The following is a 25291-nucleotide window of genomic DNA, read 5'->3' on the forward strand; positions in this document are numbered from 1 at the left end:
GTGTGTGTGTGCGTGTCTCTGTGTGTGTGTGTTTGTGCGTGTCTCTTTCTGTGCGTGCGTGTCTGTGTGTGTGCGTCTGTATGTGCGTGTCTCTGTGTGTGTGTGTGTGCGTTTCTCTGTGTGTACATGTCTCTGTGTGTGCGTGTGTGTGTGTGTGTGTGTGTGCAGGCGGAGGACGACGTGGCAGAGAAGCAGCGCAGCAACGATCTGCTCCAGAGAGCCATCAACAGCTACAGAGAGGCCTCGGAGCTGCCCTCTGCGACCCCTGACCTCATCAGGGTCACGCTGAAGAGGCGGGCGGAGAGGCAGCAGTTCCTCGGTAGTGGGGCAGGGGTGGGGTGGGGGGAGGGGGGGGGCATGAAGTTAAGTTAAACCAAATCAATATGTTGTTTTCAAATGGTCTTTTGTCTTTAACTTATTCTTCATTCCCGATGCTGTCTCGCCCCCTCCCTTCCTTCCTCTTCCCTCCCTGCACCCCCCTGCCTCCCCCTCCTCCCTCCCCCCGTCTCTTTCCCCCTTCCTCCCTCCCTCCTGCCTCCCTCTCCCCTCCCTCCCTCCTTCCTCTCCCCTGTCTCGCTCCCTCCCCCCCGTCTCCCTCCCTCCCCCTTCCTCCCTCCCTCCTGCCTCCCTCTCCCCTCCCCCTTGCTCCCTCCCCCCTGTCTCCCTCCCCCCCTCCCTCCTCCCTGTCTCCTCCACCCAGGCAGGAACCGGGGTGCTCTCCTGACCCTGGAGAGGCTGGTGGAGGTGTTCCCGGAGGACCTGGGTCTGAAGAACGACCTGGGGGTGGCCCACCTTCTTATTGGGGACAACAAGGGGGCCAAGAGAGTATATGAGGAGGTCTGACCCCTGATCAGTGTTAATTATAAAAGAGTTTAAAGGGTTAGAGTGAGAGCTGCTGGAGAATGATCCGCTCCCTCATTCGTCCCCCACCAGGTCCTGGCTGTTGCCCCCGGCGACGGCTTCGCCATGGTTCACTACGGCTTCATCCTCAAGTCGGAGAACCAGATCGCAGAGAGCATCCCGTACCTGAAGGTTCACGTTTCTTTCTAACACCAAAGAAGAAACATTGAGACATATTCTATCCATCATCTCTCTCTCTCTCTCTCTCTCTCTCTCTCTCTCTCTCTCTCTCTCTCTCTCTCTCTCTCTCTCTCTCTCTCTCTCTCTCTCTCTCTCTCTCTCTCTCTCTCTCTCTCTCTCTCTTCCCCCCCCCCCCCCCCCCCATTCGCACGCTTTCTCTCTCTCTCATTACTTCTTCTTCTCCAGGGAGGGTTGGAGTCTGGAGCTCCAGGAACAGATGACGGACGCTTTTACTTCCACCTTGGGGATGCGTTGCAGAGAGTAGGAGACGACAGTGTAGGACACACACACACACACACACCTCCTCCTTCAGCAGATGTGATTGACTCAGAGTTGCTCTGCTCCACAGAGCTTTACGCCAGAGTGCTCCCATTCGAGGTGGGCTGCTTTATGGACGCTCTCCCTTCTCTCATTCTCTCATTCCCTGTCTTTTCATTCCATACTCCTCTCTCCCTTAGTCTCTCATTCTTGCCATGGGCAATATACATGCTTACTCTCGATTCCAAATGCTTTCCTGGTATGAAAGCATTCAACAACACAATTATAGTCACCTAGACCCTGGAGCATGTGACCAGTGTGGGCCACTTATGACCCGTCTCTCTGCAGGCTTACCACTGGTATGAACTGGGACACCAGCGGGGCCATTTTGCATCTGTGTGGCAGAGGTCTCTGTACAACGTGGACGGACTGCAGGCCCAGCCCTGGTGGACCCCCCAAGAGACCGGCTACACAGACCTGGTCAAGGTATTCTTTCTGTCTGTCTCTCTGTCTCTGTCTCTCTCTGTCTTAGTGAGATGTATGATTTAGTGAAAGTATGTATATAAGTGTATGTGTTACGGTGTCCAAGATACATTTATCAGCAGATTTGGACAACCCAACATAAAGACTCTGACGACAGGGTTTGCGGGGAAAAGCAATGTTTTTACTGGTTGGAACACTGATCTTACAGTTTCACGCAACTGAAACAAGTAACAGCAAAAACAGTGTCAGCAGAAAAGCCAAGTTGGTTGCCACATGAAGGTAAAGGAAAAGTATAAAGGAAAAACCTCACGCTGACTAGCTGGGAGGTGCAGTAACCAGCACAAATGTAACGTATTTAACAATGTTAACAAATAGGTAACAGAAGGTAAAGGTGTGCCACTGTCTGTGCTCAAGATGAGAGAGAGAGATAGTAAGCCACTCAGCTTTATATGAGTGGGGGCGGCGCCAACAATCAGATAGAGCCAGTCAGCAACTCACACCCACGATGCTCCATCTCCAGGAGGTGATTGTGATGATTGGGTGCAGGAACAAGGCAAGAACAAGACATTATAGCAAAACATACAAAGGCAGCACAAGACCAAGTGCATGTAGCACTACCACATATTGGTATAGAAGTGTATATCATGTGTATGTAGTGTATAATGCTGGTTTCATGGCCCTCCTGTCCGTCTGATCTCTCACATCTACCAACAGTTTTTTTGTGGGAAATGGTGCTGGTTGTGTACTAGGAGGGGGTTCAGACTCGGCTCTTCTCCAGCGTGGAGGTGAGGGTGGGGCAGGCCTGTGTGGAGTGTGTGTAGACATGTGTGTGTGTTTGTCAGGCTCTGGAGCGCGGCTGGAAGGCCATCCGGGAGGAGGTGCTGGCGGTGCTGGACCTGAAGACCGGCCTGTTCATGCCGGAGGAGGAGAACCTGCGCGAGAGAGGGGAGTGGGGCCAGTACACTCTGTGGCAGCAAGGTGCGTGCGCACACACGTACGCACACATGCATTCAGACACACACACACGCACAAATTCAGAAACATACACACACACAAGCACGCACATAAACACACAACCACAGACGCACACACATGCACACACACACACACTCAAACATGCAGACGCACACCCATGCTCACACTAAACACGCACACGCATTCAGACACACACACACACACATTCAGAAACACAGAAACACACACTCACGCACATTCAGATACACACACACACAAACACATTCGCACACCCACACATTCAGACGTACACGTACACAGTCACTCACAGGGGACAAACATTCACACACACATGCAGACTCACACGCATGCAAACACACAAAGACACACACACACTCAGAGGCACACACCCATTCTGTTATTTTCCTCCTATCATCTCTCTCTCACTCACTCACTCACTCACTCACTCACTCACTCACTCACTCACTCACTCACTCACTCACTCACTCACTCACTCACTCACTCACTCACTCACTCACTCACACACTTAAAACCCTTCACAATGGCTGGACCAACGAAGGTCGACATAAATACGTAAACAGTCGACCTATCCAATGATACGCATACACACACATGTTGCACGTGTGTGTGTTTCTGTATCAATGTAAGGAGAGTGTGTGCAGGGAGGAAGGCTGGAGACGCATGCCGCAGTGTCCCCAAAACCTGCTCCTTGTTGGAGCGATTCCCTGAAGCTACAAACTGCAAGAGAGGACAGGTACACACACACACACACACACATATACACACTCACTGCACAAAATAAACTGTAATACACTGTAAATATTGTCCAAACTGTTAAAGACTAAAAAGTCCTCCAAACGTATAAGAATTCTCTAGAGCAGCGATTCCACTTCTGACACTAAGTGTGTGGTGGGAATTTAGACCACGTCAATCATTTCTGTCAAACTGCGTGTGCATGCTTGTGCGCGTGTGTGTGTGTGTGTGTGTGTGTGTGGTGGGTGCAGATCAAGTTCTCGGTGATGCAGCCTGGGACCCACGTGTGGCCCCACACCGGGCCCACCAACTGCAGGCTGAGGATGCACCTGGGGCTAGTGGTCCCTGAGGAGGGCTGCAGGATCCGCTGCACCAACCAGACCAGGTACCGTGTTCCTCTCTCCTCCACTCTCATCTCTTCATCTCTCATCCTCTCTCATCTCCTCATCTCTCTTCATCTTCTCTCACCTGAACTTCCCCTCTCTCATCTCCTCTCTCCTCATTTCCTCGTATCCTCCTCTCTTCATCTCCTCTTTCCTCATCTCTGCCGCTCTCTTCCTCTCTTCATCTCCTCACTCCTCATCTCCTCCTCTCTCTTCTTTCTCGTCATCTCCTCCCTCTTCATCTCCTCTCTCCTCGTCTCCTCCTCTCACCTTATCTCCTCCTCCTTTCTCATCTTCTTCCACTCTTTTTCTTTCCTGTTTTTTCCACTTCTTCTTTTGTGCTCCTTTCAGCTCCTCCCGCTGTCCGCCCGTGCCCTCTCCTCTATCTGCACTCTTCTGTACGTCACACACCCTGACCTCCTTTCCTTTCTGCTTCCTCCTGTCCTTTCTTTCCTTCATGGTCTCATCGTCTCCTCCGTCCAGCCGTATTGTCTCTCCCTCCATATTAACAGCCTCTCTCTCCCCCCTCTCCCTCCCCCTATCTCCGTCCCAGGGCGTGGGAAGAGGGCAAGGTGCTTATCTTTGACGACTCCTTTGAGCACGAGGTGTGGCAGGAGGCTGCCAGCTACCGCCTGATCCTCATCGTGGACGTGTGGCACCCGGCCCTCAGCGCCCATCAGCGCCAGACCCTGTCCCCCATCTAGACCGGGTCAGGAGGCCAGAGCCTTTCCCCCATCTGAGACATCTTGTTCTGTTGCCTCCTGGAAAAACAGACAGACAAACCACGTTGTGCCAAGTCTGGCAGATATAGACACCAAGCGACGGAGTGCCAACCTGAGTCTGGAGTGATGAGGGGGCCGATACACTGACCAGCCCCTCCACATTGACTTTAATATTATTATTTTGCTATGAATGACTAATTGAATGTGTTTTCAACAGAGACGTTATACACTTGCCTTAGGAAACGTCCCAAGCCTCATGCTTGTGTTTTTCACCTGGTGGATGCACCTGTCCTCGTTAAGCCTTGTTAAGCCTTGTTAGCCCTGTCTTAATCCTCAACCAATGAATACTCTGGCTCTGGCTGTGAGCAGCAGAACTCGTGCTCTCCCCCCTGGCTCAGAAGTCTGGCCAGTGTTTTCAGTTTGCAGAGGGGATTGTGTCTTTCAGTGTGTGGATAAACACTGTGATATTTGAATGAAAGTATACGTTCACCTGTGAGCATTCAGAAAAACTGACAAACAATATCATATACCATTTGAACTTGCCAGACCAATATAAATCACACAATGGATCATTGCTCTTATGATACTGTTATGAAAATGTTTAAAGCTAAATGTAAGAAGTAAATGTTAGAAGTAAGATGGGGTGTCAGGCAATCCTCTAGGGAATTGGCTAGAATGAAGCTACAGCCCAGTGTGACAACACATCCCTGACTACGCTAAACTCAACGGCTGGTTTAGGACAGACCTGATCAGTGGCTCAATGGCTGTCTTGTGGAGTTCTGTGTGGCCTGCTGTAGGAGTATTCACTGTATATTGCAGCGTTGAAGTGAATCCTCATTGTTTGTTTGATAGCATGCACAGAAACAGGAATAACTACATCTTCGTCAGATAGATAAAGAATCAAATATGTAACAAAATCAACAAAAAAACTAAATCTTTCTACAATTTTATTTTTTTAACAAAAATAGAATATTTTTGTATGCTGATGATGAAGTAAATTTTGTAAATTCAAAAGAAGGTCCATTTCTCTCTACTGCTCTTTGTAGTTTTTTTAACACGCCTCCACATCCTACAATTGCTGAATAAAACAAATAGGTAACTCGCTTCTTGGAATGTCTATGTTGTATTTGGTTAATAATTTTAAATATGTTTGTTAGTGCATGCCTGTTTGGTCGAGTTTAATACATGTCTGCTTCTTTGCTTCTGCCCACTGTAGTCATTAGTATATTACTGTAGGTCTGTAGTCATTAGTTTCCTACTGTAGGTCTCTCCTATAGTCATTAGAATCCTTATGTAGGTCTCTCCTGTAGTCATCAGTATCGTACTGTAGGTCTGTAATCCTTAGTATTCTACTGTAGGTTTCTCCTGTAGCATTACGAGGTATCTTTATTATCCCGAGGGGCAATTTGATGCACAGCCAGCATTGAAAAAGAAACAGCAAACACATAACGTATAAGACAAGTAACACAAAACAGATCACACTTGTTACATGTGATCATTGTCCAGACTGATTAGTATCCTACTGTTGGTCTCTCCTGTAGTCATAAGTATCCTACTGTTGGTCTCTCCTGTATTCATAAGTATCCTACTGTAGGTCTCTCCAGTAGTCATTCGTATCCTACTGTAGGTCTCTTCAGTTATGTTCATCATGACATCAAAACTGGTTTAGAGAATTGTGAGGTCCAGCCTAAGAGCTCTAGTGAGAGGCTGAAGACCACTGCTGACTGACCACTTCTGATTGACTGACCACGGCTGACTGACCACGGCTGACTGACCACTGCTGACTGACCACTGCTGATTGACTGACCACGGCTGACTGACCACTGCTGACTGACCACTGCTGACTGACCACGGCTGACTGACCACTGCTGACTGACCACTGCTGTCTGACCACTGCTGACTGACCACTGCTGACTGACTGACCACTGCTGACTGACTGACCACTGCTGACTGACTGACCACTGCTGACTGACCACTGCTGACTGACTGACCACTGCTGACTGACTGACCACTGCTGACTGACTGACCACTGCTGACTGACTGACCACTGCGGACTGTGACCACTGCTGACTGACTGACCACTGCTGTCTGACCGCTGCTGTCTGACCACTGCTGACTGACCACTGCTGACTGACCGCTGCTGACTGACCACTGCTTACTGACCGCTGGTGACTGACCGACTGCTGACTGACCACTGCTGACTGACGACTGTTTACTCACTGACTATTGACTGACCGCTGCTGACTGACTGCTGCTGACTCACCGCTGTTGACTGACTGCTGCTGACTCACCGCTGTTGACTGACTGCTGCTAAATGACTGCTGCTGACCGACCACTGTCATACGTTCACACAGTACTGCATTATGTGACTCCACCACATATATATCATGTCCACTTGTAATGGAAAATGTGTGAATCATTTATTGAAGGAAATTAAAATGTGTTTTATTTAACTACTGGGAATGTGTCATACATGTGTTGGAAAGTCAGGACACATGATGGAAAGTCAGGACATGTGTTGGAAAGTCAGGACACATGTTGGAAAGTCCCTCCTGCAGGTTAGACCGTTTGAGTCTCGTCTTCTTTGAAAGCTCGGTCGGTTTAGACCACATACTGGTTTGCCAAATCCACAAGCAGTTGACCTTATTGCGTTGTTTCTATTGAACCTGTACCCTGGAGACAAATACACAGCTAGTAATCAGGCCTTGTCATAAGGTTTTGTCTTTTTTTATTGAAGTCTTTAATTTTGTCCTGGAGATATTAAATAGCACATAATTTGAATACTATATACTGCATTTCAAAAATACATCATGTCTGACACAAGTGCAGGTACACAGTGCTGGAATAACACAGAGATTGGTGTAAATGTTTACTTCTATACATTCATTGAAAGAAAATACATTACAGTCGTGTGGAGATCTGATCACTGGTCAGTGTAGCCCTAAGGAGGGTCTACACTGCACAAAACCAAGGTGGACCGCAGCTGGTCAATCTGATCGCTCTAAAGAGCCGCCAGGTTGGTATGTAGGTTACTCTCAGTGAAATCACATATACAATAGAGACAACGTCAATGGTTTCCAATGGTTAATTGGGACGCTGGTCTTTTTTAGCTTGGTTCCCTGTAGATTTTCTAAAGCAGGCTTACAGAGAGTTATTTAAAATTTTAATAGCTCGTCCTGTTCAATCTGAATTAACAAAAGGAACAAACCTCTGCAATCCTCCATTTTGTGCAGTGTAGCAATAATAATAACAGGTCATATTAACAATATACAATCATAAATAAAATACTTTCATTTCCAAGTGGTAGATTGGCATTCTGAGTCCGGTTCTTAATATGTAGGGCTTCCAGCTAAATACACTGCAACACAAGAGACTTGAAGCCATATTCCACTTTGGTAGAATATCTGATCAATTGTTCATGCTGCTGCACCATAATAACAAAAAAGATAACTTAAAAGAAACACTGCCTAGTAAAATTGATATACTTCTCTTGTAAATCACACAGCAGTGATCATTACTGTTTGTAGGTGAGATATAAAATAAATAACATTCAAAGTACAAAAAAAGAAAAAAAAATATTCTACCAAAGTAAAGTATCTCTAAATATTCAACCTTTTGATACTGACATTTATTTGTCGGCATGTTTAAGTTAGAAGATACATTGGAGACAGCCATAACTGTGATGCATTCTTCCTGTTACCGTTAGCATTAGCCTCACAAAAACATTTCTCTACACTGACATGAAGCTAGTTTTAGAACAGACCAACTATACTTATTGCTCAGAAAACTCTCTCATCGCACTAGTTTTCCTGTTATGTCCTGCTTGGATTTCTGTGATCATGTGATGTCTGAGTCTGAGCCGGTACCCCCATTCTGGGGGAACTGGTGGTGTCAGGGAGGACTAGGTGTCCTTTCATTAGCTCTTTCAGAGGAACCCATCATGTGGGAGATATGAGACTTGTTCAGCTGGAAACGGACAGTGGTTTGTACCAACTGGCACATAAAAGTGCTGCTTTAGACGCATGTTGTTGGTTGAAAGGAAGTATGGGGCAGTGGATCTGTTTTTTGCCTTTTGAACAACTTCCTGCTTCGGATGAGATTAAATCGATTTAAATTGATTCGATTTTTAAACACATCAACTGTGTGTGTGTGTGTGTGTGTGTGTGTGTGTGTGTGTGTGTGTGTGTGTGTGTGTGTGTGTGTGTGTGTGTGTGTGTGTGTGTGTGTGTGTGTGTGTGTGTGTGTGTGTGTGTGTGTGTGTGAGAGACCGTGTGACCTTTTCATTCAAACCAAAGACTTTGATCATGCCAAAAATTGCCATCTGTTCTCCAGAGAGAGAGCTCTGATGACCTTCCACACACGGCTTGGCTATGGAACATCATTTCTAAGATTGGATTTTTAATACGAAGCAAGATTGGAAAAGGGATGGAGTACCACTCCAAGATATTGAAGCTATATTGGCGGGCCTGGTCAGCCCAGTGAAGGCTCTCAACAAACCAAGTCAATCACCAGCCAAGGGCAGTTTGTCTGTCCTGGTCGGCTGTTTGGTTGATAGGTAAAGGTTCTAGGTTCCAACCCCCAAATTGAATCCCCTTGAGCAAGAGGCGTGACCTCTACCTTCTCATAAATCACTTGTATGGGAATTCAATTTGAAGGTTCCACTAAAAGAGAACATAATTTAATAACCAATCAGGAAGCAAATAAAACCAGCTCTTTAACACACTAAAACAGGATGTGTCTTTTGTCTTGTGCATATTTTGTGGAGAATTCACACACACATATCTTGGACAGAGCAATAATACACACATGAAAACAATGCAATGTCTTTTACATGCTGTATCGAATCATAACACAAAAGTGTGACATAAATACGGTGGTTTTGGGTGACTAGAGTTGTGTGTTCAATTGATAATAAATAAATAAATAATATACACCCTTACATTATTGACTTGTGAACACCAAGGGACAAAGTTTTATGAGTGTGTGTTGAGAATGGCAGAGCTATCCGAGAGGGGTGTTGTGTGTGTTTCTGAGTGTATGCTCGCTGTATGTGCATGTGTTCACACAATCACTGAAGCTGCTTGGCAAATGTTGGCAAATCAATGCTTGACTGTGACTGTTCAAGTCCAGAGTTTATAACGACGCAAACGTGAATCCCATAGTGTGTGTGTGTGTGTGTGTGTGTGTGTGTGTGTGTGTGTGTGTGTGTGTGTGTGTGTGTGTGTGTGTGTGTGTGTGTGTGTGTGTGTGTGTGTGTGCGTGCGTGCGTGCGTGCGTGCGTGTGTGTGTTTGTCTGAGTATTTTTGTGAGTGGGTCTCTCAGTCTAGAGCCAGTAGCGGCTGTGTACTGGTTTCTCTGTCTGTGTGTCTCAAGGTTCCTGGTTCCACTGCAGACTGAGACCTGAAGCAGAGAAGAAGAGGGAAAATACATCTTGATCAGGCGTTCACATTGGACACCTCCTTTTTCTTTCCTACGTCCTCTCTCTCTCTCTCTCTCTCTCTCTCTCTCTCTCTCTCTCTTTATATAATATATATTCTATTGTAGTCTATTGTATCTGCTCCATTTATTCTGCCACCTGGTGTCAGTACAGGGCCTCTGATGGGGGGGTCGATGAGGGGGTGTGTGCGTAATTGGCCGTCAGACTGATCAATAAGGAGGGGGGGGGGGGGGGCTGCCTGGTAACTACAACCCACACTCTGTGACTGACTGAGCCATCAGCGAGGTGGAGCCGGGACTTTGGTCTTTGAGGTGATCACACACACACATGCACACACACACACACACACACACACACACACACACACACACACACACACACAACACACACACACGCATACACAGATGCACGCAAACGCATACACATGCATACACATGCACACAAACATGCGCCCATACACACACATGCACCAGTCTCGCCATAGTTTCGCGACACAAGCTACACACAGAACTCTGTTAGCAAGACTCAACTTCACCCACGCCATAACACACAAACACCACCACACACACACACACACCATCACACACACACAACCCAACACACACACCATCAAACACACACACACTAACACACACACACACACATCATCACAAACACACACACACATACACACACACTAACACACACACACACACACACACACACACACACACACACACACACACACACACACACACACACACACACACACACACACACACACACACACACCATCACACACACACAACCCAACACACACACCATCAAACACACACACACTAACACACACACACACACATCATCACAAACACACACACACATACACACACACACACTAACACACACACACACACACACACACACACACACACACACACACACACACACACACACACACACACACACACACACACACATCATCACAAACACACACACACACACATCATCACAAACACACACACACATACACACACAGACAAATACACACACACACACACACACATACACACACACACATACAAAAACACAAAAACACACACACCCTATCGCTCCTCCCACCTCTTCATCATCTCCTTGTCCCCCCCTGCCCCTCCGCAGCTCTCCCTGACGTGCAGGGCGTCGTAGGTCAATGTATACTCGGTCTCGTCGTTGTAGTCAGGCCCAAGCAGCGTGCGTGCCCAGATCCCCATGTCGTAGGGCGGCAGGGTGCCCCCGAACTCGGAGGGCAGACACTCGGGCTGGATGAGCTGGTGCAGAGAGTTGAGGTTGTTGCCGTGCAGGAAGATCTGTGGTGAAGAAGAGCAGAGAAGGGCTTCCTGAATGTTCCACACAGGAATGAGAAGGACGCCAAACAGCAAGGGAAATGTGATGTGATGGCTGGAGTGTCCCCTATCCCCCCATGGTAGATACAGAAGGATGGTTTGAGACGGTTTACTGTAGGCCATCCTGTATACATTTGAAATAACCCGTCCATGTGTGTCTGGGTTGAAAGAGAAAAAATCCCCAAAAAAGAATAGCGAAGAGGAAAACAGAAGAGAAGGGCAGAGAAGAGCAGAGAAGGGCAGAGAAGAGCAGAGAAGAGAAGAGAAGGGCAGAGAAGAGAAGAGAAGAGAGTTGAGCAGATCCTCCGAGAAGAGAGAGAGACATTAGTCTTACTCTTTTCCTGGTCTTGTCTTTGAGGAAAGGTTTGATGATGGTGTACATGGCATGGATGTACCAGGGCTGGTTCACAAAATGGATGCCCCCAAAGCGCGCTGGAAAACTGTCCTGCAGAGATCACAGAGGGAGAGAAGAATAAGAGATTGATAACATTGTGACATTATTATATTTAAATGTCAAATGCAAAGACAGAACTCAATGCAATACACCTCCAATTATCCATCGCAAAAGATAAGTTATTGTTAAGACATCGTTATTTTTCCGGCAAGCTTATTAAATGGAAACAGTCTATTTACCAACTAGCTCAGTATGTTCGTGACCAGGGGATTGGTACAGCGGATTCATCCTGTAATACGTTACGCTGTTGAGATTCTATTGGCAGTCCCTTGAAGCAAAATCGCCAATGCATCAAAACTAACTTTTCATTGAAGTCGTAATTTTACCCAGAGGTGACCCAGATATTGTTCTGAGACCTAAAGGGGAGCTAGATTTTACCTGGAGGCCTTCGATTGCCAACTTCAAGAGGTCGTCCTAGATGTTACCTGGAGGCCATTGATGGCCAGCTTCAGGAGGTTGTTCTAGATGTTACCTGGAGGCCTTCAATGGCCAGCCTCAGGACGTTGTTCTAGATGTTACCTGGAGGCCTTCGATGGCCAGCTTCAGGATGTTTGGCGTGAGCTTGGAGGCCTGCTTGAAGGAGAAGTTGCTCCAGTCGATGATGAGGATAAAGCCGTTGATTTGGAGCTCCGGGTTCTCGATCAGTACCTCTAGGGAGAGCAGGATGGCTCGTAAGATGTCCGTGAAGGAGTTCCTGAGCCGGGGAAAGGGGAGAGAGATGGAGCACCGGAAGAGACGGAGAATGGTGGAAGTCAGGGTCAGGGTTGGTGAGGAAAAGAGACAGGAGAATGGGTGAGAAGAAGAATGTGATGTGGAAGTGAGAAAGTGTGAGTACATACTACATGTACATGTGTGTGTTTGTGGCTGGTCCTACCTGCCCTGGTCCCAGTTAGAGGCGAACAGGATGAGTATTTTGCGGCCTTGTTGGTCTGGGGTCTCCAGGACCCCCGGGAACCCGTCCATCAGTGCCCGTTTGATACCTGGGTCATCCACCTGACACACACAAACACACACACACATACACACACACATTTAGGTATCCTGTTACTGCACAGTTATACACACATAAGTACATGTGATTACCATTTGGTTAACATACAAATAAAGAGACACTAACACATCCAGCCACTGTGATGCATATACACAGTACAGTCACACACACATACACACAAACATACACACACAGAAACACACTCGTACATTTAACATTTAAAACACATCACAATCACAGTAATACAGTAAAGATATGTCCATATGCCTTTGTGTTTGAAAGGTATGAACAAGAAGTAAAAAATAGACAAAAAAATGATACACACACACACACACACACACACACACACACACACACACACACACACACACACACACACACAGACATTCACAAAATATGTCAAAAACCCACACACAGTTATGCTCACACATATGACAGTATATATATAGTGTAAGTGCACACCGCTACATTGCTCTGTAGACCGAGTCGTCTGACACATAACTGTACCCAGTGGACCCACAGACCTTGAAGCTCTGAAACATGTCCAGGTTCTGCTGGCGGAACTGGAAGTATTGGGCCAGCAGTCGGAACGTCTCGGCCTGGTCGAACTTCCTGGCTCGCAGGAAGCGCAGGATGAAGTCGTCGTCGGTCCGCAGGAAGCCGATGTCCGGCCGGGTCACGATCATATCTCGTACCTAGGGTCCCGACATACTCAGTACACAGGGTGGGCCCAGGGGAGAATACTTCCAGGGCTATGGGTTCAACTCCTCCCATGCTTACAATATAGGTTCCCATGAGATGGTTGGATCCTCTGGCTAAAAGCATATCCCAAAGCGGCAAAGAGCAAAGCTACAGACGTAATGGAGCTCTGTCTTGAGGTCACCCCAATTAAAACCAACAATGCTCCCTCTGCGTAATATCCATGCTACCTGCTTAGATATGAGTCAGGAGATACATGGTGACGGGTCCGGTGGTAAGGTATACTATGCTAGGCTACGCTATAATCACAAGCTATCAAATCAATGGGTCACTCTTAGAATTTGTCAGAGAATCCAATGGAAACCTAGCTAGCTACTGAGTTAGCTGTGAATCTGATGGAGTCTGATGGAGATTGAATGGAAGGCATCATGGTGTGTCCTGTACCTGCTGGATGTCCTGGTGCAGCATGTCCGGGTTCTCGTTCAGCTCTAGGCGGGCCTTCTCCGTGGTCTCAGGACTCAGACCCGCGTGCAGGTGGCTCATCTTGGAACGTGGTTCTGGTCCACTTCGGAGCCACTGTCTGAAGTCTGTGGCTGGATCCAGTGAGGAATCCCCTCTTCGATAGAGACAATGCAGTTCCACTGTTCCTTCCCCCTTTATTGGATTGAATCCTCAGATTGGTTTCCAAAGTGATACTGGTTTACTTCCCCTCCGTCTCGATGCTCCAGTGGTTCCTTGTTTTTGTCTTAGCTGAGTGCACCTTGCCTCTAATCAGACGCCCTCCGTTCAGTCGACAAACATTCCTGCTTGCTGTCCCGTGAACCCATTGTACTTCTACATCACGGTAGGATGGAGAAACCCTTTGAGAACGGGATCCTGGTTTGATGTCGAGCTCCTCGTGGGCCAGTGGAAAAAGCAAGGAGATAATGTCAGAACCCTTTTCCTTGCAGAGCAAAGAGGTGGCTACAGAGAGACCACCATAGGAACTGAGTCTTTCGGGGGTTTTGTTGGCTAGAACAGAACTCTGGCTCTGCAGGTATCGGTTTTAACTATTTTCTCTGCATCTCCACATTCTTACAAGGAAACATTATTAATCGCTATCTTCTTGTACATTCCACGTTTCCAGGGAAGCTCCAGGTCTTCTCTAGGTGGTTGATTGGTATGGTGTTTCTCAAATGTGGATGAAAAGGAAGTAGATGAAGGTATAAAAGATACAGGAGGAACAATACCATCAATATTAATATCCTGCTCCTTTGACTGAATTTAAATAAGCTGTGGCAGTATCCTTCTGCTCCTCATGACAGTTCCTCCACTGGTTTGAAGTCAGATGAATCTAGGATTTACATTCTGGGTTGGCGTTGGTAACTACTGCGTTGGTTAAGCCCTCTTGTATCCCATCCCTTTGTCCAAGGTCAGAGGTCATCTAAGGCAATACTTTCCAAAGTGGTGGTCCTCTCAGCCTGGGAGGAGAAAAGGATTGGAGAGAGAGAGAGAGAGAGAGAGAGAGAGAGAGAGAGAGAGAGCGAGAGAGAGAGAGAGAGAGAGAGAGAGAGAGAGAGAGAGAGAGAGAGAGAGAGAGAGAGGGATGAGGAGAGGAGAGGAGAGGAGAGAGAAGAAAGTACAGGAGAGGAGAAAATTGGAGGGAGGAGAGGACGGAACAGAACAGAGATTAATTAATAATTGGCATTTCAGACCAAACACAAGTTTGGAATGATATTAAAACCAATTTGAGAAGCCACCAAACAGATGACTTCAAAGAAAACAGCAGAGCATGTGCAGGAAGTGCAGATGGTCTTGGTGTCTCGACCTATAGCTCTATGATATGGTGCGGGCTCAGCCATGGACAACTGTGGCAATGAGCTTGATCCCTGGAGTCATTGAACAGTGAGCCAAATACTTTTCTGATTCCACAGCTAACATTGACATGCCCTCCTGAAAGGCACTTGATGCGTGCTCCGATTGAGTCGTTAGTTGGATAGAAGGGGTAACACCAGGTTAGAGAGAGGAGCTTAATGCTGCATGATGGAACTATTTGGTGCAGTTTATCACCATTTGGATCACTATAGCAGATAGAATATGAATAAGAATAGTGCTATGACTTAATGTCCATGTTGTCGGTATTGTGTGTATTTGTTCAGAGATGTTTGAGAGCACCTTGTGACGGTTAAAGAGCCTGACATCATTAAGAGGACCTCCAACAGGAGGCTTTAACCTGCTCCACCTTCATGCCCCGAAGGTAACGCGCATCATCAAATCCTACCACCTTTTCATTTATCCTTCTACCCTATCAAGTTTGATCTTTGTCTTTTATTGTGAGCAATGAGCAGACCTATTTTGTCGGGTCAGCATGCTGTAGCAGAGGACCGAGGCTCCCTGCAGGATGGACGCTCTCCCTTTCTTCAGCTCGTCTTAGTAGACAGGGAACCCAACATGGACGTGTTTTATGGTGGTGCGTTCATCCCCCCCGTCCCCCCGTCCCCATCTGGCGTTCAGATTACTAATGCGTCAGATGACGCCCAGCGACCCACCGTCTGTCCACCGGTCGATGCAAACACTGACCCACTAACACACGTTATAACCCGCAGAAGGTCTGCTGGCGGTCCTGGGAGATGGACCGGGGTCCTGTGAAATGGACCGGGGGTCCTGTGAGGTGGACCGGTGGTCCTGTGAGACGGTCCGGTGATCCTGTGGAGACCAGCTACTCACCCGGTGCTACAGCCCGTCTCGATGCTGGTGAAATAAGAGCCGTGGATTGACGCGCCGGCCTGACGGGCCGCAGACGGTGGTGCTGATGCTGCTAGGGACGAGGGTGGCCATCGGTATCCGGCGGACTCACATACACATCCCCGACACACGATAAAGGAGCAAATAGATAGCCCTTTGTCCAAGAGCGAAAATAATGGCACCAAATCAAAGTATCCTCGAGCCCTGCTTTGCCCTCAGTCCGACGGGATGGGAAAATACTATGCTTTATGCTCGTGACAACGGACGTCGGTCTCCTCCACAAAGATGCTCCATCCGTCTGTGACAACTGACGGTTTGCGCGTTCACGCGGCACCGAGATGGAGCTGTACTGAGGAGAGCATATTATTATCATCAGGGGAAGGCATTTTCTTATAGCGAAAGGCAATTTGTAGGTTATATATACATACCAATATATATATATATATATATATATATATATATATATATATATATATACATACACACAAATGTATCTCTCTCTCTCTCTCTCTCTCTCTCTCTCTCTCTCTCTCTCTCTCTCTCTCTCTCTCTCTCTCTCTCTCTCTCTCTCACTATAAATATATACCTATCTATATAAATACATACAGCTGCAGTTTAGGTTGTCAGATATTGTGTGAGTGTGTGTGTGTGTGTGTGTGTGTGTGTGTGTGTGTGTGTGTGTGTGTGTGTGTGTGTGTGTGTGTGTGTGTGTGTGTGTGTGTGTGTGTGTATGGGGGGAAGAGGATGTTACATTTGTTACATTTTTTATAATTGAAAAAGATCAGTATTTTTCCCATGTTAACGTGAATATCTGAAAAATTAACAAAGGTCCAATGATTAATTCAATCGGCCATGGGATCAATGAGCAGTAGTCTCGCTCCGCCCCCAAGAGGGCGTTTCTTTTCAGTGAATGACGTCATCTATGGCCGGAGATCGATTGTTCTTCTTCCGGTAGAGAGTCTGTAGTGAAGTCAACTCCCTCTTCAAAACCTTTATTTCTCCTTCCGGAATTAATACCTCAAATCTATTTAGAATTTTTGTATTTATCGACTTCCCTTGGTATCAATAATAGCGTTGACACGTTGGTTGCCCTTTCCTTTATCCTAAACGAGTTCCGCTGCAGCTCTTCAGCTAGCAAGCTAGCCAACATCCATTTCTCCGGCGCACATTCGACCCAATAATCATGGACCAGTTAGGAAGGACTTCAGAGACCCCCAAGGTAAGACCTTACGAGGAGCAAATACGGAGGACTTCAGAACCCCCCAAGATAAGACCTCACTAGGAGGACCAGATATGGAGGTCTTCAGAGACCCCCAAGGTAAGACCTTATGAGGACCAGATAGGGAGGATTTCAGAGACCCCCAAGGTAAGACCTTACCAGGACCAGCTCTTAAATTTAGATATGAAGGACTTCAGAGTGAAGTAGGCCTACGTCTGCCCGCCCTCCTGGTGGGAACATCACCATAAAAGGCCTAGGGTCAGCTCCTCCCTGGGTCTACGGAACTGTCCCGTATGGGTACAGCACGAGACAATCTCGTGGGGGGCCTGTCCCGTGCCGACTGTCTCGTAGACTGTCCTGTGGGGGGACTGTCGCCTGTCGGGCCTTTCCAATGGGGACAGTCTTTGTGCCGTGGGGTCTGTCACTGCCCTGTGGGGGGGGCTGTCCCTTCTGTGGGGACTCTCGTGTCACTGTCCCGTGGGGGGACTGCCTGTGTCACTGTCCAGTGGTTGGCCTGTCCCATGGGGGGGCTGTCACTGTCCTGTGGGGGGACTGTCACTGTCTTGTGGGGGGACTTTCCCACAGTCCTGTGTGGTGCCTGTCCCGTGGGGGTACATTAATTAACCATTAATAACATGAGTTAATGCAGTTTGGCTTCATTAGAAGGCATTGGTAAAGGGTTATGGGTAAGGTTAGTGGGTAAGGCTTATCCTTTCCCACTAGGCTTTTCCTAACTATCCTTACCCACTTGGATGCTCCTAACTATCCTAACCCACTAGGCTTGTCCTAACCCAGGGTTCTCCTTACTATTTCTAGACCATAAGGTAACTGATACTGGTACTGCCTTTACTACTGTAAATACATGGTTAATTAATGTACCCTCCATTGTAAAGTGTTAACAATTACACTCTTATGATAATGCTAAAAATGGGTCACGTCACGTGGTGTTGCATTGTGTTGCTTAGACCTTGGGACAAGACGTCATCATCCGAACATGCCCAGACACGTTTAGTCCATTAGTTCATTGACCGATTTATATAATAGGACTGTTTCAGAACCACGTTAACCTGCATTAGCTGGTCAATAGGCCGTAGGCTAATGAACCAAGCAATGGGTTGTAATTTAAAGACTAATACTTTACAGTGTAATTTAGATTTAATATGCATAGGTAGAAGGAAAACCGTATAATGCCCCTTTCATGATACAGCCTCCGAACTTAAAGGTTGGGTATGGAATTCTCTTTATTGGCCATTTCGCTTCATTAGAATTTGAGTTGTGTATTTTCAAAATCTACTTGCGTTTCGCAAATCCCATACGAACCTTTAAGAGACAATAATATCAAACCTGCAAATTGTGTGTGTGTGTGTGTGTGTGTGTGTGTGTGTGTGTGTGTGTGTGTGTGTGTGTGTGTGTGTGTGTGTGTGTGTGTGTGTGTGTGTGTGTGTGTGTGTGTGTGTGTGTGTGTGTGTGTGTGTGTGTGCTCATCAGAGCCCCTGGGGCGGGGGCCCCCCTGCGATGCCATCCTGCTCTCTGTCTGATGTCATGAGTGAGGAGCTGGCCAGGCAGCTGGAGGAGGAGAACAAGGCCTTCCCCTCTCTGACAAAGTAGGTCCCTACGACCATAGCTCATGTCATCCGTGGACCGACTCAGGGTTGGACGATATATCGATATTTAAAGGTTGGGTACGGAATTCGCTTTTTTGGCCATTTTTGCAAAATTACTTGAAATCCTTATCATAACCCGCTTACAGCCACTGAGTCAGAAGTACTGACATGAAAATTAAACTTGTCAATCATCTGTGGAACGGGCAGGGCTCGAAAAACTCCAGCCAATCATTTGGATTGCCACCTCGTTGCATTGGACAGTAAGTACGTCAATCAAACGGTCGTACTGCACTCCCCCTCCCCCGCGCCCCGCGCGCGACCCCTTCGTGCAGTACTCGTGACCCAGAGCTCGTGACCCAGAGCAAGCTCCTGTTTGTTGTTATCCTGCGGTATCTGTCTGGAACTAGTTAATCCACATTTGGACCTAGCAGTAGAAGACAATTTCCATGGCAGACAAGACGCCACCATCCCCACCACCACCACCAGCAAAGAGAAGGAAAACTCTTTTTCAGAGAGTAATTGATAATAAAAACGCTGAAAGAGAAAAACTGAAATCAAGAATAATCCTAGGCGCTGCTTTTGAACGTTGGCGGCAACTGAAGGACGAGAAGGGTCTAAAAACCGATGCTTGTGTGGCGGTTGACCTAGTTTCAAAGTTTATACCGTTTATACTCGGTAATACCGGTGTTGAGACGAGTGTATTACTCGGTGTGAAAATGTCCACACCGCGGCAACCCTAGTGAAAACCAGGACTTCCAATACAATTATATGAAACAAACATACATTTTCTAAAAATAGTAATGATTTATGTGACCGTTTAATGTTTATAACATCTGGTGCAACCATAGCCGCGAGAACGTATTCTCAGCAGGGGGTGCTGGAAAAAAAAACCCGGCCTGCACTAGACTCGCAACTCGTCACATTGATAAAAAAGATATATAGCAGCGCAGCTCAATTACACCAGTGCATGCTCGCAAAGTTGAAAATCGATCGTTGTGTTCACTTCCTTCACACCATGGTTCACATCCAGCTGCTCACAGAACAAGTTTAGCGCACCACCGCTACCCTCACACTTTTTCATGTAGCCTTTTTTCAGCACTAGGACATATGAGCATTAAATAAATGCTGCGTCTCAACATGCCTTGGACAGCAGCGAGGATGACTCGCTTTGCCACGGGCCGAAACAGTTCGGAGCGACCACAGCCAGAGCGAACACAGCGGGGCAGAGGAGTGTCAGGAAGTCTTTGGTGTACACATCAGTACGGCCTATTTGCACTACTGTTTAGTGGCAATGCAGTGTTTTATTCTATGCCTTTTTATTTTCGTATATTATTTCAATTAATACAATTTATTTATTCATGAAATCAAGATCTGGTCTTCAAATCTTTTTTCCAAATATAGGTCGTATTACAATGGGGTTTGTGTTTATATTCGGACCAATACGGTACAGCGGACGCTCACATGACGTTAAGCATTTCCTGGTGCATAATGTGACGCTTCAGAACCTAAAATCCCGTTTCTCCCCGTTGATACGACAACACATAACCGGCGTTTTCAGAAATCTCCACTTTGGCTGGAGTTTTTAGAAATGATCTTTTTCTGTGATAAGACAGGGCCTCGGACAGGGGGTGTTGCAGCACCCCTACTTCCCGCGGTACTGGGTGTAATTTACAGCTGAATGTAGTGCCATGTTGTTAAACGAAAACCTACGCTAGCCTGGCTCGCTCTCGCGCATCTCTGTTCGCGCTCGTGCATGATTGCGCGTCCAGGTACTTGGAATGGGTGGAGTCAGAGTCAGCGTTGAAGGAGAGGGGGTAGGACCATTTGAGTTGTGTATTTTCAAAATCTGCTGGCGTTTCGCAAATCGCGTACCCAACCTTTAAAATATATGTCGATATTTTTTGTAACGTGATATGGAACGAGACCATATCGTCACCATCGATATAATTTAATTTGCGTTGAAATAACAGCACATTCGGTCCAAATAACAGCAGTTTTGAACCACGCCTGCCGCCTGCTATTTCGTAACTCTGCTTATGTCTCTCCTGCTATGCCTCCAGCTCAAACACACAGTCTCTACCACCCCCCCCCCCCCCCCCCCCTTCCAATCACATCACTTTTTGAAATCGCGAAACATGGAGTCCGCCTGCACAAGCAGCTCCGAGGAGCTTGTTTGTAAGCGAAATACCTACAGCTCCATAGTATGGAAATGGTTTGGATATAAGGTGTCTGACGAATTAGAGAGTACTTAAAAACTATCGCAACCAAAGGGTTGCAATTTTGTGCATAATATTCCGGAGGCGCACACAGCTTTTGGCCGTGATATTATATATTATAATGTTCTCAAATACGAGGCAGAGGCAGTGTCTAGTCAACGGTTTATTCAACCATCAAACTGTATTCAATTCTGAATGGTAGGAATAGTAATTGTAAATCCAAACGGTAGGTAGGTATAGTAATAACGGTAATTCCACAGTAACTAACTTCAAGGTTTCTCACTCCGCGAGACCCAAACATAAACAAGTAACCTAGCAACGCCCCCCCCCCCACGCAGTCGTTGCGATTCAGAATATTTCTGAGGCGCACACAGCTTTTGGCCGTGATATTATATATTATAATGTTCTCAAATGCGAGGCAGAGGCAGTGTCTGGTCCACGGTTTATTCAACCATCAAACTGTATTCAATTCCGAACGGTAGGAATGGTAATGGAGGTCTCTCCGATTCCCTCTCTCCTCTCTCCTGTTCCTTCTCTCCTCTCTCCTGTGTCCTCTCCCCTCTCTCTCCTCTCCTGTCTCCTGTGTCATCTCTCCTGTTTCCTGTCTCCTCGCCCCTCTCTTTTGTCCCCTCTCTCCTGTCTCCTGTCTCCTCTCTCCTGTTCCCTCTCTCCTGTCTCCATGCTTCTGTTCCCTCTCCCCTCTCCTGTCACCTTGCCCCTGTTCCCTCTCTCCTCTCTCCTCTCCCCTCTCTTCTGTCTCATGTTCCCTCTCTCCTGTCTCCTCTCTCCTGTTTCCTCTCTCCTGTTCCCTCTCTCCTCTCTCCTGTCTCCTCTCTCCTGTTTCCTCTCTCCTGTTCCCTCTCTCCTCTCTCCTGTCTCCTCTCTCCTCTCCTCTCCTTTCCTCTCCTCTCCTCTCCTCTCCTCTCCTCTCCTCTCCTCTCCTCTCCTCTCCAGTCCTGAGGTGAGTCTCCTGTCAGGTGAGGAGACTGACACCAACAGCGATCTGATGCTGGCCCGGCTGCTGCAGATGCAGTACGACCGCGAGTGCGACACCCAGCTCCGCCGGGAGGAGCGCAAGTACAACGGGGAGAGCAAAGGTGGTGACCCACACAAGATGCTGTTTTACCCCCACTGTACAGGAGGATCAGCACGGGGTCCATTTGGAGCAGGTTAAACATGACCAGTTGCGTTTGTGTGTCCAGTGTCCATCTCCTTTGAGAACTACCGCACAGCCCATCCCTATGACGGCAGTGAGAGCTCAGAGGATGAGGTGGACTGGCAGGACACCCGGGATGACCCCTACAAGCCCGGTAACAGTCACCCCCGTCTCCCGTCTCCCTCACCCTGTTCTCAGAGTTTGATAAGGTCAGGGCGTGTTCTTCTTTAAAGGGACTTCACCCATTTGCATTAAGCTTTGTATCGTTAGAAACCTAGTCATATTTTTGAATGGTCTTGCTTCATTCCATCATTTCCCCCTGAGACGGAAGAGATCCGTATCTACCTCTTACACAACTCGCATTCAATTTCGCAAAAAGTTAGAATTTTGCTTAATTTAAAGCAATAAGTGTGGGAGGGAGGGGGGCTCTAAAAAACTACAAGCACTCCTCATTTTCAAACCTGCCAAGGGGGTTGTGATATTATATATTCATATATTATATAAGATAGATACCTATATATTATATTATATAGATACAGAGCTCCGGGAGACTGCAAACGGAGACGCAACAATCACTTCTCCCCCATGCAGCTTCACTCTGGACTGCAGGGAGTGAACGCTGATTGGCTGTTATGTTATTTCCCTCAGGGAGTGAACGCTGATTGGCATTGTGGAAGTTGTCGTCTTCAGTCCACAAGCGCCAAAAAGTCACTGTCTGCCTTTTCTCGGTCAGGAAAGCACAAAATTTGAAGTTGATGTTACTATTCGACTACACTTTCAATACAGATCATGTCTCAACCGGTGAAATTCCATATAGAAGACTGTTGCTGCTCCTAATGCGTTTTTTAGCTGTTCAATGGTGAACACTGGACACGGGGATTGTACTGGCTATTTTGGCCAGCTTTGCACAGTCGGGAAAGATTTGTGCGTTCACACCAAACGCGACGGGGCGACAAGATCCCATACAAAGTGAACGTAGAGACGCGTATCGTCCGAATTTTTCGCGAGAGAAAACCGGCGACAAGTTTTGATTTGTCGCACCACACTTTCGCTGTGCACAGGCGAGCGCGTTCACGATGATTTGTGCCGCGACAAATTCGCTCGAGTTAAAATATTTCAACTTTGACGCGAATTTCGCGTGATGACAGCCAATCAGCGTTCAACAGCGTGGCCACTGAGTGACATGTGTATGCATGTGCGGGTGCACTGCGCGCGTTAATAAATGCACGTTCGGGTTTGCCTACCTGGTGAGCTCGGCCAGGAACCGCTAATGGTTTTTCATTTGCTACGGATTAATTCATACATGAATGCAAACTTCTTTCTTTTTTTTCTGTGGCATGTGGGCTGTTAGCCGGCTATAGCCGGCTAACGTGAACACTGACACGCACACACACAAGGGGGTAAATGTGACTTACTCAGTGAGTGATTTGGGCCTGGGAGGATACACACAACTGCTCTATTCTCGCAGGAATGGATGACAGACACACGCGTAGCTCCTGGTCCTTAGCTCTCAGGCACTCTCTGTACTTGTTCTTGATGCTGGCTAAGCTCGAAAAGCACAGTTCACTCAAATATGTGGTGGAAAACGGTAACGGTAGGTCAACGGCGCTACTTGACACAATCGGGTATTCCTTTTCCAATGATATCCAATGTCATATCTTGAAATTTCATCCTTAATGTACGATCTTCCTTCATCTGCCAGTTGCTCCTGTGCATGCATTTGCAGGTCGGCTGCGCTCTCCAAAGCGCACAAATTCCAAGGGACTTTAACTCAGGGTAGCAGCGGGGTCTTAAAAGTCTAAAAAAAATCTTAAATTTCATGTTCCTAAATTAACCCATTTATGCCTAAAACGCCTGCTAAAAACGCCTGCTAAAATCCTATGCTATTCTAGGAAAAAGAACCTCATTTCCTGAGGTTTTTCTGAGAAAATAGTAAGAATTGTCAACGTCTACATAAACCTTAATATCTAAGCCTCTGGAGCACCTAGAAACATGAAATAAAAAGCATTTTAAAGGTAAGAACTACAGGTTTTATTAAAACATGCTCCCTGAGCACAACCATAACAGCAACATTTTAAAAACATTCTCAAAACAAGATTAAGAAGAAAAAACAGTATAAATCAATGATATAAAATACAACAAATAACATTTTAACCAAAGCATGGTAAAGGCACACCCCTGACCTGCAGATCCAGCAACAACTTCACGCTGGTGTAAAAGTTGTCCATGTAAACACACAAGTTTGACCCAAAATACGGTTTAGCCAGGTATGACACAATCCGGTAAGCCAGGCCTGTCTCGGTCTTGCCTGCAATGGCCCCTGTGTAAACTTGAAAATTGTTTATGTAGCCTGTATTGCTCTGCCATGACCCACACCTTTATCCCCCACTTCACCGGCTTCATGGGGAGGTACTGCCGGAAGGCAAGGCGTCCCTTGTATTTTACCATGGACTCATCCACGCTCACAAACCCATTGACCTCATAGAGGGCCTGGAACTGATGCAAGAGGAGGTCCATGAACCGCTGGATCTTCCACAGATTATCGGATTTATCCAAGGCAGGGTCCAAGTTATCTTCTAGATGGAGATATCTGAAAATGCATATATGACAAAGAATTTGAGCCTGACATTTATTTCCATCATTGTGTTTATTTGTATTATGTTATTTATAGTATTTATATTCATAATTGTATTACTATTTATTCATTATTCCATTATTGTATTTATAACTAACATCATTGTATTTATTCAATATCAACCATCATCACCATTAGTAA

General features: G+C 46.8%; 3 protein-coding genes across 14 annotated transcripts in view; 2 read left to right on the forward strand and 1 right to left on the reverse strand.

Annotated features, from left to right (window-relative positions):
• The window catches only part of unm_hu7910 (un-named hu7910), a 43132-nt gene extending 36012 nt beyond the window's left edge, over nt 1–7120 (forward strand). For 5 of the 9 annotated variants that reach the window (XM_056583659.1, XM_056583662.1, XM_056583663.1 and 2 more), the window contains 9 exons: nt 169–319; nt 701–837; nt 934–1032; nt 1267–1356; nt 1687–1824; nt 2664–2799; nt 3459–3550; nt 3801–3934; nt 4486–7120. In XM_056583659.1, the coding sequence (XP_056439634.1) occupies nt 169–319; nt 701–837; nt 934–1032; nt 1267–1356; nt 1687–1824; nt 2664–2799; nt 3459–3550; nt 3801–3934; nt 4486–4636 (1128 nt within the window). In that variant the 3' untranslated portion in view covers nt 4637–7120. The remainder of the gene's footprint in view (nt 1–168; nt 320–700; nt 838–933; nt 1033–1266; nt 1357–1686; nt 1825–2663; nt 2800–3458; nt 3551–3800; nt 3935–4485) is intronic. The other 4 variants (XM_056583664.1, XM_056583666.1, XM_056583665.1 and 1 more) reach the window with 2 other exon arrangements.
• A 2852-nt stretch (nt 7121–9972) lies between these two features.
• LOC130376806 (clavesin-1-like) lies at nt 9973–14242 on the reverse strand. The gene is made up of 7 exons (XM_056583698.1): nt 14041–14242; nt 13422–13592; nt 12781–12899; nt 12426–12600; nt 11787–11897; nt 11190–11416; nt 9973–10054 (listed from the first exon to the last, which is right to left on the reverse strand). The coding sequence occupies exons 1-7, from the start codon at nt 14137–14139 to the stop codon at nt 9973–9975; spliced, it is 984 nt and encodes a 327-aa protein (XP_056439673.1). The 5' UTR covers nt 14140–14242.
• A 2999-nt stretch (nt 14243–17241) lies between these two features.
• riok3 (RIO kinase 3 (yeast)) overlaps nt 17242–25291 on the forward strand; it is a 28640-nt gene continuing 20590 nt past the window's right edge. Inside the window, exons 1-4 of one of the 4 annotated variants that reach the window (XM_056583682.1) lie at nt 17242–17539; nt 19028–19143; nt 22314–22456; nt 22562–22669. In XM_056583682.1, coding sequence (XP_056439657.1) covers nt 17504–17539; nt 19028–19143; nt 22314–22456; nt 22562–22669 — 403 coding nt within the window. In that variant the 5' untranslated portion in view covers nt 17242–17503. Of the gene's footprint in view, nt 17540–17559; nt 17639–17676; nt 17687–19027; nt 19144–22313; nt 22457–22561; nt 22670–25291 lie in introns of those variants that run through there. The other 3 variants (XM_056583684.1, XM_056583683.1, XM_056583685.1) reach the window with 3 other exon arrangements.

The sequence above is a fragment of the Gadus chalcogrammus genome, chromosome 23, assembly GCF_026213295.1.
Source record: "Gadus chalcogrammus isolate NIFS_2021 chromosome 23, NIFS_Gcha_1.0, whole genome shotgun sequence".
In the NCBI taxonomy this organism is placed as follows: domain Eukaryota; kingdom Metazoa; phylum Chordata; class Actinopteri; order Gadiformes; family Gadidae; genus Gadus; species Gadus chalcogrammus.